Raw genomic sequence first — 19641 nt, forward strand, 5'->3', positions numbered from 1 at the left:
TGTAATTGTCCTAATTTTTCTCAGAGCCTCAGTTTTCACTTCTTGTAGGGGGGATGTTGCCTTCTGTAATTCCCTCTTTCTGTCTTTCTCTCTCATCCTATTTTTCGACTTGTAAACATATTCCTTGTACACAGTCAGCAGTTAAGAGAAGAACGCAGTTGGATATGTAAGCTTCGCCGCCACATAAAAATGAGCAGTTGTTATTTTTCAGCAACTTCAGAGGAAAGTAGGCTATATCTGAACGCACATAGAATTTTAGGCCCTTTTATCTCTTAAGTTTATATCCATAATGTCTCGTAATGAATGTCACGATATGTCGTAACCCACCATTTAAATATTCGTAGCTTTATTCTGGGTGCTTTACGAACCATCGATTATATAGTAACCCGGCAATTCCTCCAGATTCCCTTTTTCAATTTTTCCTTAGTATCGTCTGTTCATCGAAGTGTTTATGTTGTTGAATATTTTGCATGTTTGAGTGATTTATTCATTGCAAGTGTCCTGGAAACTTGTCACATCTCACAAAATTTCCTTTCTGCAATCAACTCTGTTTCTTTGATTCTATAACAAATGACTTTCAGATGTGTTTGTTATACTGTCTGTGTGCACCCATTTGCTCCTTGAACTTCCTATTTTTAGCCACCTTCTTTTGTTGGGGTTGATTTCTATTAGACTATATAGGGGTCACTAACAATCTCAGACCCCCCGCCCCCCCCCCCCCCAATGTTCAATTGGAGCAGTTCTCATAGCAGTAGCGATTACAATAACAAACAGTCCGTGTTACGTTCATTGCAGGTGTTGTTGGGTGGAGGCAGACGTCACTGGATGCCAAAAGTGGCGCGCGATCCAGAATTAGTTAACGAAGAAGGACGTCGTCTGGATGGGAGGAACTTAATAGACGACTGGGTGCGGGATAAGAAAAGAAGAGGTCTGCGGTGCCAGTACGTCTGGAACAGGAGTCAGTTGGAAGACGTGGATCCAGCGAGGATAGACCACTTACTAGGTGAGTGAATAGTCTTATTTCACAGAACAGCAGCTGGTTTACGAGAAATATGGTATCCTGAATGATACGTTTGGACTAAAGTTGAAATCGGAAAAGGACTTACGTGACTAAAGAGAAATGGAAAGTGTTGTATTGTTGTCTCTGACATCTGAAAAAATGACAAAATGCATTAAAGGAAACATGAATGTATTTGTTTCCCTCAGTATAATGAACTTATTCAAAATTAAATTTGCCTAAAAGTATGCGTAATGCATTTATAGGTAAATGGTAAACATTATGAAATATAGTTTGAGTAATTCAGAGCTTTTTATCTAGAGACTACATTTTATTTTAATTAGTGCCCGGATGTTTAGATATTAATATAAAGGCCATTCAGAAAGAAACGAGCCGCAGGCTATGAAATGGAAACCTGTACCGTTATTTCCAAAGTATTGCCGAGCACTGTTGAGTCACAAGGTGGTGAATGGTCGTCTTGTAAAGTTCCTGGGGCTGCTTTGTGAACCATTTCCGAACATACTGCTTGGCGTCGTCGTCCGAGGTAAATCGTTTTACTCTCAGAGCCTTCTTTATCTCACCTTGGATTCTTTTGGTCGTGGTAACCCTGCAAGTTTCTACTGGATACTTTGTCGTTTTGACTAGGGTTCGAAGTGATGACACCATGTCTCGTCTCAAGCGATCACTTGTGACAGGAATTCATCCCCTTCTTCGGCACAGCGCAGCGGATGTTCAAGAGAGAGGCCCATTTGACATGTTTTGTGTGCTGGTTGAATTCTATGAGGCACTTTTAGCGAAATTTCAATCCGTCCATAATTATGGCGTGAACCCTTCTGACGTCACTCCGAACTCTGCGGCAATGGCTGCTATCGTAACTCGCCGGTCTTGCTTAATGAGGGCACCCACTACGTGGACAATGGCATCAGTAATGCGGCGTGGCGTTTCAGACCGTGCATCATTGACCAACGACATTAGTCCTTGCCTGAATCGCCTGTGCCACGTCTTGACACTTGCAGCGGACATGCATTGTTCTCCGTACACTTGTGCCATTCTTCGATGAATTTTCGTTCCCCCCACTCTTGCTGTCAGGAAACGCTCTACACCCCCCTTTGCTCTTCTTTAGAAGCCTCCATTTCACTTTGTGGAATTAACCTGCCGGAAACTGGAAATTATTTTTTATAAAGCCTGTTTTCTTTTCAGCTAATACCTTCCTTTGTTTTATTTAATTATTAAGAAAAATACTTAGCGGAAACACGCACACAATGTCGTTCGTCGTGGCTAGCCAAACTGTACAGCGCTACGGCAAGTAGTGGAGACTCACAGAGCAATGTACGAAGGGTAGGAGTGGTATCATTTTTTTTTCTTTTGCTAATGTCACCCACTTACCACGCGCATTCGTCAGTCTGTCAGTCGCACTCAGTGAATGTGTCTGCGCAGTTCTATCTAGCGTCTGTTAGTTAGTGTGTATTCAAATACTAAATGCCTTTTTAATTGTACAATCATGCCGTACCTATATTTGATTTTAATACATGCGTAAATCCATCAGTCTAAATATAGACTTAATGTCTTCTAAAATAGATTCATTAGCAGTTGCATATGAGAATCGGTTTTCTGTATATTTTGAAACACGCACTTAAGATGGTCGATTGTCAACCTTTACGTCTCTATTGAAATTCGCTCAGAGAGCATAAAAAACTTAACATTTCATGGCATATTTTTTCAATCTTGATATATATCCCTTGGACCCGGGTACTCTTTGTAGTCTAAACAATTTTGTGCCCTATGCCCCCCCCCCCAATTCTTATTCCCAGTCGCTGCTCTGATTGAATGCCTTCACAATAATCTATTTGAAGCTAGCGCTGTGACCATGTAACATCTTCTATAATTAAAAATATGCGTCTAACAACCGATATCTTGGTCCCTCTCTCTCTCAACTTCTCTCGCCATGCATGAATGAATCCTATTGTTATCGAAAATAATATACCCTCCTCCATTCACCTCACATGAAGTCACCATCGAAACTGTGTTTCGTTCATCGAATTTGTCCGTGGCTGAATTTTAATTTTTATCCCCTCATTCCGAATACCGCTCTCCATTGTTTCCCTTCTGTTTTTCACTACTATCACATGTGTCACTTAATGGAAGTCTTCTCCCTCACAATGCCAACCCCAAATATCTTGGAGTTACTCTCGACCGAACGCTATCATACAGGAAACATCTAACCAACCTAGCAGCCAAATTAAGGTCACGCAACAACATCATTCACAAACTTGCTGGCTCCACATGGGGAGCCTCTGCATCTACTTTGCGTACTTCAGCGATGGCGCTGGTGCTTTCCACAGCTGAGTACTGTTCTTCCGTATGGATCAACAGCTCTCATGCTAAAAAGGTGGACACGGTCCTGAATGAAACAATGCGTGTCATAAGTGGCACAGTAAAATCTACTCCTCTTTTCTGGTTGCCAGTGCTCAGCCACATAGAACCTCCTAGAATTAGAAGATTGAACAACTTGTTTAGATAATACAGCAAGATATTAACCAATCCTGATCTCCCCATCCATGAAGATGCTAACGTCAGATTCAGCCGCCTCAAATCAAGATCTCCTCCTATTCAAACAGCACAGGAACTTGTTAGAAGGGATTTCAATCCAAAAGCAGATTGGCAACAAGAGTGGAACAGCGTAGCTCCGACTCAATGGCGGGCATTGTTCAATTATAAGAATCTTCCAGCTGGCTTTGATTTACCCCGCAAGACATGGGTAGCCTTCAACAGAGTCCGTACTAACCACGGGAGATGTGGTTCAATGATGTTTAAATGGGGTATGAGATCTTCCCCAGCCTGTGACTGTGGTGCAGTTAAACAGACTAACGACCATATCGTCACCGAATGCATTGGAAGGGCATTCGCTCGATCTAGCCAGGACTTTGTGGTGGCTTCTGCTGAGGCCATACAATGGCTAGAGAATTTGGATCTAAATATTTGAACCCTTTTGCTTGCATGATTGTTTTCAATGTTATGTGTATATCTTATAATTATGTATATAATGGTTTGTGCTTACTGTTCATTTATATTTAATCTTTGTATTGTTTTTGTGTACGTTACCATACGCTAATAATACATATGTTAGTTCTCAATTATGAATAAATAAGATAACCTTCAGCTACCAGCGTTCACTCCTGGACTGTAAAGATAGTTTCGTCCAAGTATTGAATTCATTCTTACAATATACCTTTCATCTCAAATACGAGTTCACTGCAATAGATTTGCTCCAGTTTGATTCATTTTCACATAGTACATTACTATTCATCATACCCGACGCATCTTTTTCCAAGCTCCGAGGTATTAGATATAATAATAATAATAATAATAATAATAATAATAATAATAATAATAATAATAATAATAATAATAATAATAATAATAATAATAATAATAATAATAATAATTGTACCGGTTGGTACACCTATACGCCGCACATTTGAATTTTCCGCCTTAAAGTACTCCTCTACAGCTGAAACTCTGAACTGAATTAATTCAACCGTTTATCAGAAGATGTCACTGTGTTAATTTCGAATTGTTTTTGTTTACTAATTATCAAGAAGTGTGGATGTCTCTACCAAAAACTATGATCATGCACCGTGGTGCGAAGTGAAGGAACTTTTCTTGAAGATATTTTGTATTCATAAGTATGTTCTTTACTAAATGTTGTTCTTTCATTTGTGGGTTGGCAATATTAATCTTTCTTTTCGTCAGTTTTGAAATTAGCCAATCGTAAGTTTCTGTCAGTAATTTTCAGCCAATGGCGTCTTTCTTCCCCAATGTTGATGTGTAACTGTAAACTACCCAATAAACGACTGTGGGTGTGTCTTAATCATTCATGAAAGGTCTCGAATCTTCCCCGAGAGTATAAAAACTGCTGATTTTCCTGGCTCTCGGCCACTCGTACAACATCTAGCTTAGTGTATGGAAGTATAGCAGGAGGCGGGAAGCGCCTCTTTCATCCGCCAGCAGCTCTTATACAAGGTAATGGCCTTTTAACATCTTTATTTCTTGCTAGCTCAGCAGTTTAGCCCTCGGGGAAGGTCCGAAACATTTTCAATGTAACCTAGTGCCGGCTTATGTAAAAGTTTCTTATTACTTTAACTGTAAATCGGGGATAGAGAGTGCTTTCCCCTCTCGAGCTCCCCTTCATTTTGATTTGAGGTGACTATGTTCTCATAACCGATTTGCTACTCTTAATGTATTAAAAAAATTTCTTATACGTGTCACCTCCCTAGTTTGGGAATAGCCCCTGTGTCATCTAGTGCCCCTTAGGTTTTATAAGGTTTCATGTAGGAGTGCAAGCAACGCCTTCACTCATCTTGGTATTTGGGCCATTTAATTTACCTATTATTTTTCTTTTAAGGCCCTGTAGGCCGGGTACGAGATACCCCTGTTTAATTCTTGTATGTTGTGCCTCGATGGCAAGTTTTTGTAAAGTCTGGTATTGACCTTAATAGGCTTGAAAAATTGAGAGCGGTTCAGCTCTTTCTTGGGTTTCAAAAGTGCCCTTGGGAGGCTTGAGGTTAAGAGTTGGGAGCAAGTGCTCCTTGAATGAAGGGGTTTTCTGCCCTTTGATTAATTGAGTGTATCTTGGTAATGTTGGGCTAGTAGCTCAACGGTTGTGTAACTGAGGCTCGAGGAACTTGTAAAGACCCCGAAACTTGTGCTTTCGTTTGTAAAGTTATCAGTGTACCTGTGTTTTTTAAATTGTTATTTCACCTGGTGAAAATTTGTTAAATCTTGTTGTCTATTGAAAATATAACCTTTATTTAAAGTTTAATTAATCTTTCGGCCTTGTAGTTAGACCCATTCCTGGCCGTACCTTTTTTCACCTCTGCCTTCCACGGATAACTCCGTAACAACAACAACAACAACAACAACAACAACAATAATAATAATAATAATAATAATAATAATCTATATAAAAAAGAGGTTACTGAAAACAGTATTGACAAATCTGTCTGACCGTTCTACTGGACCGATTTGCTTCATTCTGGTTTTATTCTCTCCGGAATTACATGCCGGTGAATCATGAGACAGTGATAGGTCTCTAAGTTCAGCCAACTTTAAGCAATCGTAAAATCAAGTAATTAAATGACCACTCCAATAATTACAGGCGGAGGCTTACCCTAACCCGCAATACATTTTGTACATAGCATGTTGCTAATAGACTAACATTTTCATTAATATTCTGATATGTGATTTGCATCCTTAGTAATGTCATTGCATGCAGCCATGTTTGATTACTACCTGTCAAGCCACAGAGTATACACTTCCTCTGATCAAGGAAGAATGCTATTCCCTGCTAGATACTCTTTGATTCTCTAACCTTTCCCAGCTTCCAAATATATTCAACAGATGGCAGAGCGTTCGAAATAACTTACATGCCGCTAAGAGAATAAAGTCTACGTACAAACGGACCCCATCACGACATACGCCTTAGACATTATCTGAGAACACGAAGGATAACTTAGCTACACTGGAAAGAGTGAAGGCTAAGCATCTTAAAAGCGGTTCTCTGCCTGACAAGAAACGCTCCTTTGAGACAAACCTATGACTGACAAGACAACCGTTCGATATAGAGAAACTTCGATTAAAAATACCATTGCCTTCTACGACGCAATGCCAATCTTTACATTGAGGACTGCAGAATAGAAAATCGAATATATGGATATATGTTTACCAAACAAACAGCATGATGACATCAGAGTCGACGAATTCTGACCACGGACTGCGGCATACCATAATGCGCTTTTTATTAAATCTGCATGAAGCCATGGAAAAGGGCAGACAAAACAGTATGACTTCGACAGGCATATCAGGGCAAGTTAACTGACCTATTTATCAGGCACGCCGACTTCGAGTATTTTTTGCGGGGTGGCGAGCAGCGCGAGTCCTCTAGTAATACTAATTTTTATTTAATATTTGTCAAGCACAATGTGCCTATATAATATAATGTGAAATCTTCACAAGATTACAAACTTAATGTAATATCCATAGATATATAGTGGATCATGTACATCATTCACAATTCTTTCACCAGTCTTTAGTATATGCACTGAGAGATTGGGATAACGAGAACAGAGCATGTCACTAAGTCGGCAGGCACAGTCATCACTTGGGGTGTAAAATCCATTATCAGACATATCTTACCATGGAACCTGTGATTGCCAAAGCGCGTGTATATGTGGCGTAATTTGTAGTTTGGCCCTCTCCAGACAACAGTCTTTGCTACTTCCATGTTGAAGAACTCTGCTGGTATTTGTTGCGCTTCTTTCGTCCTTCTTGTAGTAGCTCGATCGATGTAACTGTATCCTGGAGTCTAAATATAGACTCCATGTCCTCCATAAAATGATTCATTAGCCATTGCATATGTGAATCGGTTGTCTGTATATTTTGAAACATGAAACATTTGTTTCAGAAATATGGCTTTCATATTTTCCAATCTTCCGAAGTTTGGAGCAGTCAATTTTCACCATATTAACTTGATATCATACGTTACTACTGGTGCAATATTAAGTTTGAATAGAGTCATTGCGGTATCTATTGATAAATGCCGGAACATTGGTATTTCATACATGGCTTTGGAAATCGTACCATCGTTCAAATACTTAGGAATGATGCTCCAAACGAAATAATAATAATAATAATAATAATAATAATAATAATAATAATAATAATAATAATAATAATAATAATAATAATAATAATAATAATAATAATAATAATATTAATAATAATAATAATAATAATAATAATAATAATAATAATAATAATAATAATAATAATAATATCAAATCTGTTACGGCAATCCACAGTGGATAGAAGAAGATATTGCAGGGTCGTTTGGTTCGATGAGTAAAATGACCACATAGAGGCAAAACTCTAATATAGTTTATTTAGGATCTATATTGTTCTCTCTTTCACCGGGCGATTTAGCCATGGGGTTAGGGGCGCGCTGCATTCAGCCTGCATCCGGGAGAGAGTGGCTTCGAGCCCCACTGTCGGCAGCCCTGAAGATGGATTTCCGTGGTTTCCCATTTTCACACCAGGCAAATGCTGGAGCTGTACCTTAATTAAAGCCATGTCCGCTTTCTTCCCATTCCTAGGAATTTCCTATCCCATCGTCGCCATTAGACCTATCTGTGCCGGTGCGACGTAAAGCCAATTTAAAAAAATACCTGTTTTTCTCCCTTTTGTCTCTCTTGGATTATTTTTCCTTTACACGAAACAACGACAATCATGGGTGATCGACCACTCTGAATATCAACTGGTAATGATATATACAATTTATATGATCTGTAAACTTTACAACAGGTCGAGTTCTCTGAGAGCCTTATTAATAAGGGATAACTTGAGTTCACACGCCTTCAGGTACCAGAGTGAAACACAGTCAAACTCTCGCTGCCCTATTCCTCGTAAAGGAAAGCAACGAAAACACAACATACGACAGGGACAGGATATCAAAGTAAACAGGAGCTAAGTTCATCCTGCACATAGGCCAAGAAATAACAGAATTCCGAAAAGGAGATCGGAAATGAAATTTATAAAATCGGTCGGCAAAAGACAAAGGGGATGCTGAAACATAACAAGCGATTCCAGGACAATGCATTACAATAAACCCTAATGCAGCACGAGGCCCAGTGAAACAGGGGATAACCCGATGCTACATTGCGACAAAGAAATTGGTAACTTACAGCCGAAATAGGAAAGACAATATTAAATTTAGAAAATCCTAGCGACATGAGAAGTATTTGAAAAAGTTAAACGAGGTACACTCTTGCTTCCTTTCTATAATATTAGACCCATTAGGGCTGCTATATTCCTTGCTCGAAGGTACTAGAAATGCTATATAATATAGGAATAATTAAGTTGAAGGAGACCCTACATCAAAACGGACCAGGAAACGGGATCACCCTAAAGTTTTCACACTAAAATTCGTTGGTATCTTCTTCTACCACTCGATGTTTCTCGTGTCACATGCTTACGTTGTAGTAGCCAATCTTTAGGGTTGCCCCAGCACGCCAGTCACTTTAACTGAGGTCGAACTTCAGCCGACAATCAGAACCAGACAAACTTTGCAGGCAGCTGCGAGCCCCTCCTATTATAGTTGGCTGTCCCCTGACTGGGTGCAAAGGAAACAGTAGTGGCAACCAAAAACAGAGAAATGAATGCAGGTTACAACCCCTAACTGTTAAAATTCTTTCTTAATTAAAGCGAAGTTCCAAGAGAGGCTCCTAGGCAGCCACCAATAACACGAAAGCGTCACCTATAGGTAGGTTACAGGACTGCTAACTAGGTAGAGTCCAACGTTTCACCACAAGAGGTCTGTAATGCCAGATGATTAAAATGATGCCTAGCTCTAGGAAGAGGCATTCTCTATGTCACAGACCTCCCCTCCTCTTGAACTTGACAACATTTTCAAACAATCAAAAACGTATTATAATATGTCATTTTTCCCTAAAGCTTCCCTATGTCACGCCCCATACATTCAAAGCATATCATTAATATTAACAATTTCTTTAATTATGTGTTCAGAGTAGATACTGAAATAAACAAAATTACCTTTCATAACCTTGAATATTTCAAGTAAATACAGTATGTGGAAAAACAAACAGTACTTAAATTGCAAACATGCTCTGAACATCAAGATACGTCATTATAACAAGCCAGGTGACGATCGCAACACGTATCTAACTACGTCGGTACGGGCTGTGTTTAAAATGTGAACCCTCATGTCTCATGATTTCTTCATAATGACACTGTAGATTGTCGATCATGCTGAAAATCATAGGTTGCCGTAAGGACTCGGAAATTATTTTCTCTTTCCTCTGCAATTTATTATTTCACCAGTACAGTTACATTGAATGTTTAATAACTCCAGTTTATTTTTATTATTGTTGATTTAGTTGAGGAATATTTTCGCACATGTGTTTTCACTTTATGCACAAGCAGAAAGCGAATGAAAAAGTCTACAGCGAAATTTGCTCAAACAGTTTAGGTTAGGTTATTTAAAAGTGAAAATCATGAATGTGTAATTACTAGGGAGCGGACTTTTATGTGCTAAAATGTGAAAAATATTTATTTTTATGTGCTGAAAAACTTTAAAATATGTGATAAAAATTGAAATTATTTTCCTTTAAATATCACATAACTACTCGCGCTCAAGAAGTAAATAAGTATAATGTTTTGTATTAGAATATGGTACTACCAAACGTGCTCCTTAAGGCAAAATGGTGTCTGTGTATGGAAACGTGCTGTATGGTATATTAATTTTTGATATGCCAGAGTAGATAATATGAATGGTTATTTGTTAAGGTAATGTTTTATTTAAATATGGCAAAAGCAACCTATCATCTTTGAAAAAATAGTACCAGTTCGTACTCACCCATCACACGCTGGAATGTTAGTTGCTAGAAGTAGTCTCAGAATTGCAGTGAACAACAAAGGTCATCTCCAAACTGTCCATCACAAATGCATGCCGATTATTTCTAAAGAACGCCTTATACTGCGAAAACGATCGCTCCACATCACAGGAAGTCAGACGAGCATAGTTAAAGAGAGGAATGTGACCAACAATAACGCCATCAATTTCGCCAACATGAGCACCCTCTAATACATTACAAATTTGGCACATTGTTTGAAATCCTCTGTTTTTCCTGAACAAATTTTGATATTTGACCTTTAACAGTCCATGTACCTGCGAAGCGGGGAGTGAATCTAATTTATTTTCAACAGCGCGCACTTCCTTCACTGTTTCGGACAACAGGTTAGTGGATTTTCAAGTATGTCTATAGTTTTACACAAGGAGCTTAGATTGGCAGATATAAACGCCAAATCACTTTTAAAAGAGCTGTCTTTTAGTATCTTTTGAAGAATCTCAATTGACGACGCGTCCTTTTTATCTAGCACGTTCACAACGGATGCAAAACTTTCGAAATTGTCTGCGTAGTATACCACAGCGCTAAACCAAGTACCCCACCGCGTAACAATAGACAGAGGAGGAAGTGCAAGATCCCAGTCTTTCTCTTTAAAGAGATCGATTCTTGAGGGTGCTTTTACGAAGACTTTTTTGCCATTAGACACTAATTTATCCACTTGAGGATACTGAGCCCGCACAGTTTCACATAACCTGTGTAGAGCATGAACAACGCAAGTTACGTGTATCATTTTCGGAAAACTCACAGAAAGGCCTTCGGCTGCCTTTTTCATGTAAGCTGCACTGTCAGTAAGGAAAAGCAATACATGGTCGTATTTTATACCTTTTGGCCAAAGTAAGTGCATGGCTTCATTGAATAACCTAGCTACAGTGACATGGTTTGCAGCAAGCATTTCTTTACACGCTAGCAAATGAGAATGTTCGCAAGCAGTTTTGTCATTCTTCAACACACCAACTACAACATTTTCTACTTTTCTGCCACTTGAATCAGTGGTTTCGTCAATGCTCACCCACAGTTTTTCGCTATCACATACTGCCCTAATTCTCTGTAAAGTTTCTTCGTAACATTTTGGGAGATAGTTTTTCCTTAATGTGGATTCGTCTTGAGGCTCAAAATTAATGTACTTTGTTAGGAAATTTCTCAGTCCCGGATTATTTATTTTACCAAGAGGAATGTCGGCGCAAACAAATGCTCTGCACACATCTAAATAATACTGGGAATATTTAAATGGGACTGCATTTGAAGTAGCTGGTTCAGCTATTAGTAATTGTCGCGAACGCACACGCGAAGCAGCCGCAGTATGCTTATTTCCAGACAAATGCTGGGTTACTTGAGAACGTTGATCTGCACGTACTGTTTTACCGCACGGTTGGCAATATAATACTTTTCCATCGGTAGTGAAAATGCTTTTAAATTCCACTACATATTGTTGAAGACGCGATCTTGTACTTGACTTCTCTTTTGGAATTGTTTTGCAGGTTACGACACACGCATTTACGGTGAATCACTGTTTCAATAAAAAAGAATAGCAGCGGACACTGAAGGAACTATTTATTATAAATCCATACAAAATCACACGACCACGGGAATGATATATGGACCCGAACAGCTAAACTTACTCTTAGGAGTGATGAAATTCCACTACCTAATGGTGGGGCAATATTCTTCCGAGTCTCCCATGTCGTAACGGAATTATGTCACCTTATCTCTCCGTGATTGCCTTTCGCTGATATTCTATAAAAAAACCCGAGAGGGCTGACTCATAAAGAGTTGGAATGACATCATGCAAGGAAACATCTTGTGCAGCAAATCAAATCGCTGTCTAAATGTAACGACGTAGCCAGTGACCAGCAAGTTTTAGAACTTATGGAGGGAAGTCCATAAATAACCGAAACATTCAGATACATTATGTTAAATACACTGTTAAAAACAATACCGTAATCGTAAAATGAAAATATGAGCATTGTTTTATATCACAAAAGCATTTTAAATTTTATTGATCAACAAATGTTGGCGATTTATGTGCTTATTATAGATTTTCTTAAAATATGTATTTACATAAAAATGTGAAAATATGTGTTTTTATGTGAAATAAGATTCAGTTTTTACACTTGGGGATGCACAATAGGAATAATGAACTTCGTAACTTGCGTTAAAACTTACGCAAAAAAAGTATGTAATTACATAAAAATCCGCTCCCTAGTAATTACACTTGGTGAAAGTGTAAATACATTGTTTAAAATCTGCTGTAGCTTCTGTTATGACGGTGCCATGAATTCCAGTTTGTACATGGTAATGTGGTAGGGCTGGTATTGGTTAATTATTTTGCGTCTGGGCTAACGAACATGTTCACCGCACGCCACTGATGTTCAAAATAGTATAAGTTACAAAAAATTATATTGATGCACTGTTATTATACCCTGTTCACTTTCTCCACTACGTGTGTATCTACGGTAAATGTAATCTATTTTTGTTTTGTTTTTCAGTTCTCGTTGTTTTAGTTTCAGTTTAGTGGTTTGAAATTCACATTTCAATATTTGAATAATTGATTTGTGGCATGTGCTTTCGTATGGTTATGAAAGAGATAGAATTTGTTTTTGGTCATGCCCTGCACGGTACTGTTTTATGACACATGTTGGTTTTCAGATTCATTGTGTTACATCCAAATAAGGGAGAAGACGCGCTTGCGCTTGTGGTGACTTCTAGAAAAGCCATGTTTAAACAACCGGACTGAGTTTGTTGGAGACTCGGCTGCAAGTTTTATGACCTAGAAAACCTCCTACTGACAGAAATGAAGTAGTAACAATATTTCTCTACATCACAATTCCAAGGTGATAAGTGACAGCTTATCAAATACTGTCAAACTCACAGTCCGACTCGCCTCCGTCACTCCGGCCTGATCATCCTCCACGAGCTGCTGGTGGTAAAAGATTGTCTGTGAAAGGTCCGTATGACTGCTTCGTCATCTACACCTACTCCCAGTGAACAGGTTCCCCAGGCGTAGCAGATGTACTGGGTTGTATATCTTCATGCACGAATGGATGTCGTTACTTACACTGCTGATCTCCGGCACGTTCTGAAGCAGACTTCTTGGGATTAATCCATTCATTAGATTTCCTTCCACATCCTGAATGCGTACGCGCTAGTTTCTGATCCATTTATACTAGTGATGTTTAGACATTTTGCATACTGGACACAATTTTCGATATTTCACTGATATGTTCACGATGTTATGGACGTAATGGTGACCAATGGTAGCTATTACGGTAGCATTCTACGAGTCAAATTAAACTACACCACTTACAGCACTCTTGCACTACGGAGTGTTGAACTGTAGTACTTTTACTGCATCGCAACAATGTCGATTTCAACACACAATGACGAATGCCCAAATAACTCACCACGACGTTACCCAGTTGCTGCAATTTCAAAGAATGTTTTCATCCTTGTTTTTTATAACTGTATATTAACCACTTAGATATCATTTGTAGTTGCAAAGTTAAGAAAGTGATAATGGTATACCTTTTCGCATGAAGCTCGAAATTCTGCGTGGGGCACGGTACACGAAAGGAACGAAAGACCTATTCTTCGTCAAATAAACTCGGGGATTGCATGAGTTCCTTTTAATAAGGATCAACATCATATTTTTGTCTCTTTAGTTTGTAAACTGTCCTAGTCAAGGAGGCTATGCTATCACAGAGTCAAGAAATTGAACCTCAAGTGCCCGTTCGCCTCGTAACCCTTGTAACCTTATCTAATAATTTACAATTTCACCAGTATAGTTATCTTGACTAGAGCCTCCGTGGCTCAGACGGCTGCGCGTCGGCCTCTCACCGCTGGATACCGTGGTTCAAATCCCGGTCGCTCCATGTGAGATTTGTGCTGGACAAAGCGGAGGCAGGACAGGTTTTTCTCCGGGTACTCCGGTTTTCCCTATCATCTTTCATTCCAGAAACGCTCTCCATTATCATTTCATAGCATTTATCACTCATTAATAAAATCACCTTGGGAGTGGTGACCCCATTGTAATAACAGCCTATATACGTTTCATTCATCACATCCCTGACCCGGTCAATGACTGGAAAACAGGTTGTAGGTTTTCATTTTCAGTTACCTTGACTGTATAATTACTCCAGTTTGTTTTCATTGTTGTTACTTCCGTTGATTATTTTCAGCGTAAATAATGTTATGGGAGTAGCTGTTCAAAGACAATTAACTCAGATACCACGAACAACAATCAAACTCCGGCTCGATTTTCCATGCGATGGCAGCTCTTTCGGAACTACGGTAACTTATAAGCGAACGTCACTTTTCATCTCACGGCTCTCTACGATTACCAAACAATATACATACTTCTCTACGCTTCACTACGCACCGCGGAGTTCGTGAACTTAAGAAATATTCGGGACTTGTTCAGAATGCCAAATTAGGACTCATTCTCGTTCAGGCTCGTTTCTACTCTGCAGCAGTTACTGACAGCGCTTTGGATGCATTACGAGTTGATATATTTCCTGCTGTTGTATTTAAACCTTTCGGAGGTATTTCTTACCCATGTTGTGGCTCATCTTGAATGGTTAAGAAATTTGTTGCGATATTTTGCAAATCCGGTATTCCATGATTTTGATTTTAAAAGACATGTCTAATCCAGCTGAATGGCTTACACCAAGAAAAGCGTCCTCGTGCAACGAGAGCCGAAGTTGTGATAATTTCCAGGTGCGGATCACGGCCATTTTGACATCGATTGCACATTACCGAGCGTGAATGACGTCACAGGAGAGTGAGAGTAATCTCAAATGAAAGAGCATGTTGGAGTAAAAGAAAAGGTGTGCGTGGTGTGTGTGTGCAAATTATATCGGCAATGTCATTAGCATTTGAAATGTTTCATGAAATGGGGACATGTATTTTTCTGTAGTGACTGCAGGGAGGAAAGTATTCTACGTCAAAATTTGTGCTAGCTCGGAAATCAAGTCCGGGATTTTGCAGGGTTGAAACTTCGTACTCCAAGTAGGCTACAGCTGTAGAGAGAGGGGTGATCTTGTGCATTCAAGTGTTCGTCGTCCGCTGCTACCACGGCAGTCGCTGTTACTACTGCTGATGCTAAGAATGATTATGTTAATAATAATAACAATACCATTCAATAAAGAAACAATGATTGGATGGAACATACTGAACTGTTTTAATAATACATCCGTCAAATGAGAGTATTTAAAATAACAGTATGAAATCAGAAAGTAGATAAGGGATACATTTTCTGCAGTACGTGCTCAGAGGCCAGGAGCTACTGCTGCTTTGTCCAAACCTTAATGCGCTCTGCGGGTTGCGTGCGCCGGAATCTCGGACTCAAGTGTCTATTGATGTGTAAAGTTCACGTTGGATTTCTGCGCTAACTCTTAGGAATTAATATTTATTTCAGGTCTGGAAAGTTCGCGTGTTGGCGTCAAAACACCGAGATTATATTCGCAGTTCCGTTCATGAATTCTCAAGTGAAATTACGAACTGAACATGATTACCTCCCAACATATATCTTGGTGGTTATATTTTGTTTGTTCAGGTAATAACTACCTGTTCTTGAATTCAATGAACTCTAAAGTGAAATTACTTATATACCAACAGATATCTTGGTGGTTATATTTTGTTTGTTCAAGTAATAACTACCTGTTCTTGAATTCAATGAATTCTAAAGTGAAATTACGTATATACCAACAGATATCTTGGTGGTTATATTTTGTTTGTTCAGGTAATAACTACCTGTTCTTGAATTCTAAATTCAACGATAGAATTTAAATACTTCCCCTTCCCCCCGAGCTGAAATAGTAGTCATTTTAATTTTCACTTACAGGCTAGTTCGTGAATTCTAACCTGAACCACTTGATTGAATTTGATTATGTACTTACAGCTACCATGGTGGTTATGTTCTCCTTTCACCCGTAGGTCTGTTCGCTTACTCTCACCTGGACTTCGAAGCTGATCGTGATCCCAGTCCAACTGGCGATCCGTCCCTTGCTAATATGACAGTCGCTGCACTCAAAGTTCTACTTAGGAACCCTAAGGGTTTCTTCCTCTTCGTAGAGGGTGAGTATCTAGTTCTGATTTTCGCAGTTTCAATCCTAATTTGAAATGAAGCATCATATTCCTTTTCTGTTGCTAAAATCGCATTTTTATACTGTATTTATACATATATACAGGGCATACTATAACTATACAGATAAAGGAAAAAAAGGATACTCTTCGGGTTATGTTTAGAGGGATGGTGCAATCGAATTGGCTGAGAACGTTTTTATTTCCGAGAAGGAAATGAGGTCACTTTGTTATCTCCGGGCGTGCGATTCAAATTAACAAAGTATTTGCTGTGCCAGAGCACAATCCGCTGCCATGCGTCAGGAAAGTGAAGGGGAGGGATGAGAAGTGGGGCGCATGACGAAGAACAGATAATGCTCCGTGTGTAAGCACAAGTTTCTTCGTTCGACTCGCACAGGATTGTTCTTGTATCTTACGGGCAATATCCACAGTTCATTCATTAAACAGCCGTAACTGCACACACAGTACAAGAACACACTGTAGTTAAGAAACAATCGTCAGTTAAGGAATACACCAGATCATTTCTCCTCTCTTCTGTTGGTCGCAGTAACGTTCTGCATTATTTAACATGCTTGAAGATGCAACACTGCCGTCTCACGATTGTGTATTCCTTCACTCACAACATTGTAAATGGTATGATATTGATATTTACTGAAGAACATTACAGTATTTCGGCCCAAATACATGTTCCCGTTACAAAGAGAAAACAATAAAAAATATGAACTAAGTCTACTATGTAGACGCTCACATGGGCGGAAAACCGCACCACGTGCATGCGCCACCCGTAAAACGTAAAAATAAACTAAATCTACTATGTGGACGTTCACATGGGTGGGAAACCTATCCGCAGGGGAGCGCCTCCCTTATAACTACCTCACTGACCGGCCGTGCCGTTCCCTCCTGGTGAGGAAAGAAAGAGGCCACCCTCCCTGGAACGACACGTCCTGCCCTCTACACAGTTGACAACAACATTGTAAATGGAGTGAAATATCGAATGAATGAGACAATACGCCTAATGGTTTAACTACAGTAGATGTTCAATATGACCCGTTCCTACTCCAATGCACAGTCCACAACGGTGTACAAAAATGAAATGGCGTAGGTGTTTTAGTGACGGAAGTGTTCGAGGACAAGTTCGGCTCGCCAGATGCAGGTCTTTTGATTCGACTCCTGTAGGCGATCTTCGCGTCGTGAAAACGGTGTAGTAGTGACCTTACTCTATAAGGTTCGCTTACTCTCACCTGGACTATGAAGCTGAACTTGATCTCAGTCCAACTGCTGATCCATCCCTTGCTGATATGACATTCGCTGCACACATAGTTTTACATCGAAACGAAAAGAGTTTCTTCCTCTTCGTAGATAATTTCCTCTGTCTCCCACTTCCCACTTCCCCTCTCTTCTCGTCCTTCCTCTTATGCACAGGAACAGACAGTGCCTGCCTCGCTGGCATTGAAAATGTGGCAGGTTCGTCAACTTTAATCACGCACCTCATTTTCTCTAAAATAAATTTTTTTCCACCAATCTTAACACGAAGATCATCCATGATTACTTTTTTGTCGGTATAGTTATGATACATCCTGTAAAAGAGTTTCTTCAGCTTATAACAGATATTTCATGGGTGCTGGAACAACCCAGGCTCATTTTCGTTCTAGTCGCGGGTTTAAGTTCAGACGTCTTTCCTGATGCCACGTGATTTTTGAGATAAAAATCTCAATCCAGAATCGAACGGTATTCGAAATTCAGTCCCTTAGATTGAAATCAAGCAGCTAAGCCAATGAACGTATCAGGCCTCATTTATATTAATCATAAGAGTGTTTTCTAGCAATCCATCTTTTGATACTTCTATAACTGCAGTCAATTATCAATTTAATAAGAAATGACGTTGTGAAATGAGGCCCAGTAATTGATAAATAAGATTCTCAGTGTGGATTTCATAACATAATGTTGTTTTGTTATGATTCTTTCCAAACTGAAATTTAGTGCGACTGTAATTAAGAATTCAAGACAAAAATAAAGTTGAATTAATTCGATGTTTAACGTTGCTTTGACCAAGATAGATTTGCGATGGCAGTGCAATGAGAAGCAGCCAAAATTTTAACTCCTCACTGTTCCCAACATTTGAAAGGGAATCTACGGAAAAAGTCTACAAATGTATTGATCATGGGTAATGAACACACAGCTGTGTTACATAGCCATAGAATAAATCACAATGACCATTTAACCTATAATTTTTTCATTGAAATTAGCGCATTCAGACATTTTAACCTAGGGGTTAGTCAATCTAAGATTATCAATGGAACATAGCATAGGAAACTAAAATGTCCTTGGCTTAAACATGATGGCACTTACCAGGATGGACCTTAGACTTGTTAAACCGTGAGAATGAGCCAGATTGAGTGAGATCTGAAACTGAAAGTTCAATGCAGTACGTGAAAGCAAACAAAGTGCCCGGCTATACTAATATTACTGCCAAAACGATTCAAGCATTGGTTGACTCTGAAGTTGACATACTGGTTGATAATGCAGCAAGATTTGAAAGATGGGAAACAGACCAGATGACTGGACACATTTATTCTTCACTCATATCAGTAACAGTGGTCCTACAAAGAAGTGTAGCACTACATCATTCATACAAAGTAAGTCTTTGATTATTTCTAGATAAGAAGCTGCAAAGTTACCTGGAGCAGGACAAGTACGAGAGAAAAAGAGAAGCGCAAGAAATCAGAAATCAATTACATGAGAATTTCTGGAGATATTCCTCTGAACGTTACACACCAATACTATTTTGCTTCATCGATTACAGGAAGGCATTAGATTTATGTTCAATGGTACAAGCTACTTACTTCACTTACTGACATCACTTTAGTCTTGAAAAGGCTATTTTTAATATAATACCCATTGCAGATATTTTCAAGTTGCAAGACAGCTGGTCTACCTAATTAAAAGTATGTGCGAACCACGCACCGAAGCCGTGTGAAAATAAAATAAAACCTGGTGCAATTTAATGATGATTTTTAGTTTGTGAAATGTATTGTTAATGATTATAATATTCCTGATCCATTTAGCCTGAAATATACATACACG

The 19641-nt window shown here is 39.1% G+C and overlaps 1 protein-coding gene across 1 annotated transcript in view; it reads left to right on the forward strand.

Moving 5' to 3' along the window:
* LOC136874758 (alkaline phosphatase) overlaps positions 1 to 19641 on the forward strand; it is a 220959-nt gene that overhangs the window by 164285 nt on the left and 37033 nt on the right. The window contains exons 5-6 of the mRNA XM_067148428.2: positions 796 to 1003; positions 16411 to 16551. Of these exons, the coding sequence (XP_067004529.1) occupies positions 796 to 1003; positions 16411 to 16551 (349 nt within the window). The remainder of the gene's footprint in view (positions 1 to 795; positions 1004 to 16410; positions 16552 to 19641) is intronic.

This window comes from Anabrus simplex, chromosome 5 (genome assembly GCF_040414725.1).
Source record: "Anabrus simplex isolate iqAnaSimp1 chromosome 5, ASM4041472v1, whole genome shotgun sequence".
Classification (NCBI taxonomy): domain Eukaryota; kingdom Metazoa; phylum Arthropoda; class Insecta; order Orthoptera; family Tettigoniidae; genus Anabrus; species Anabrus simplex.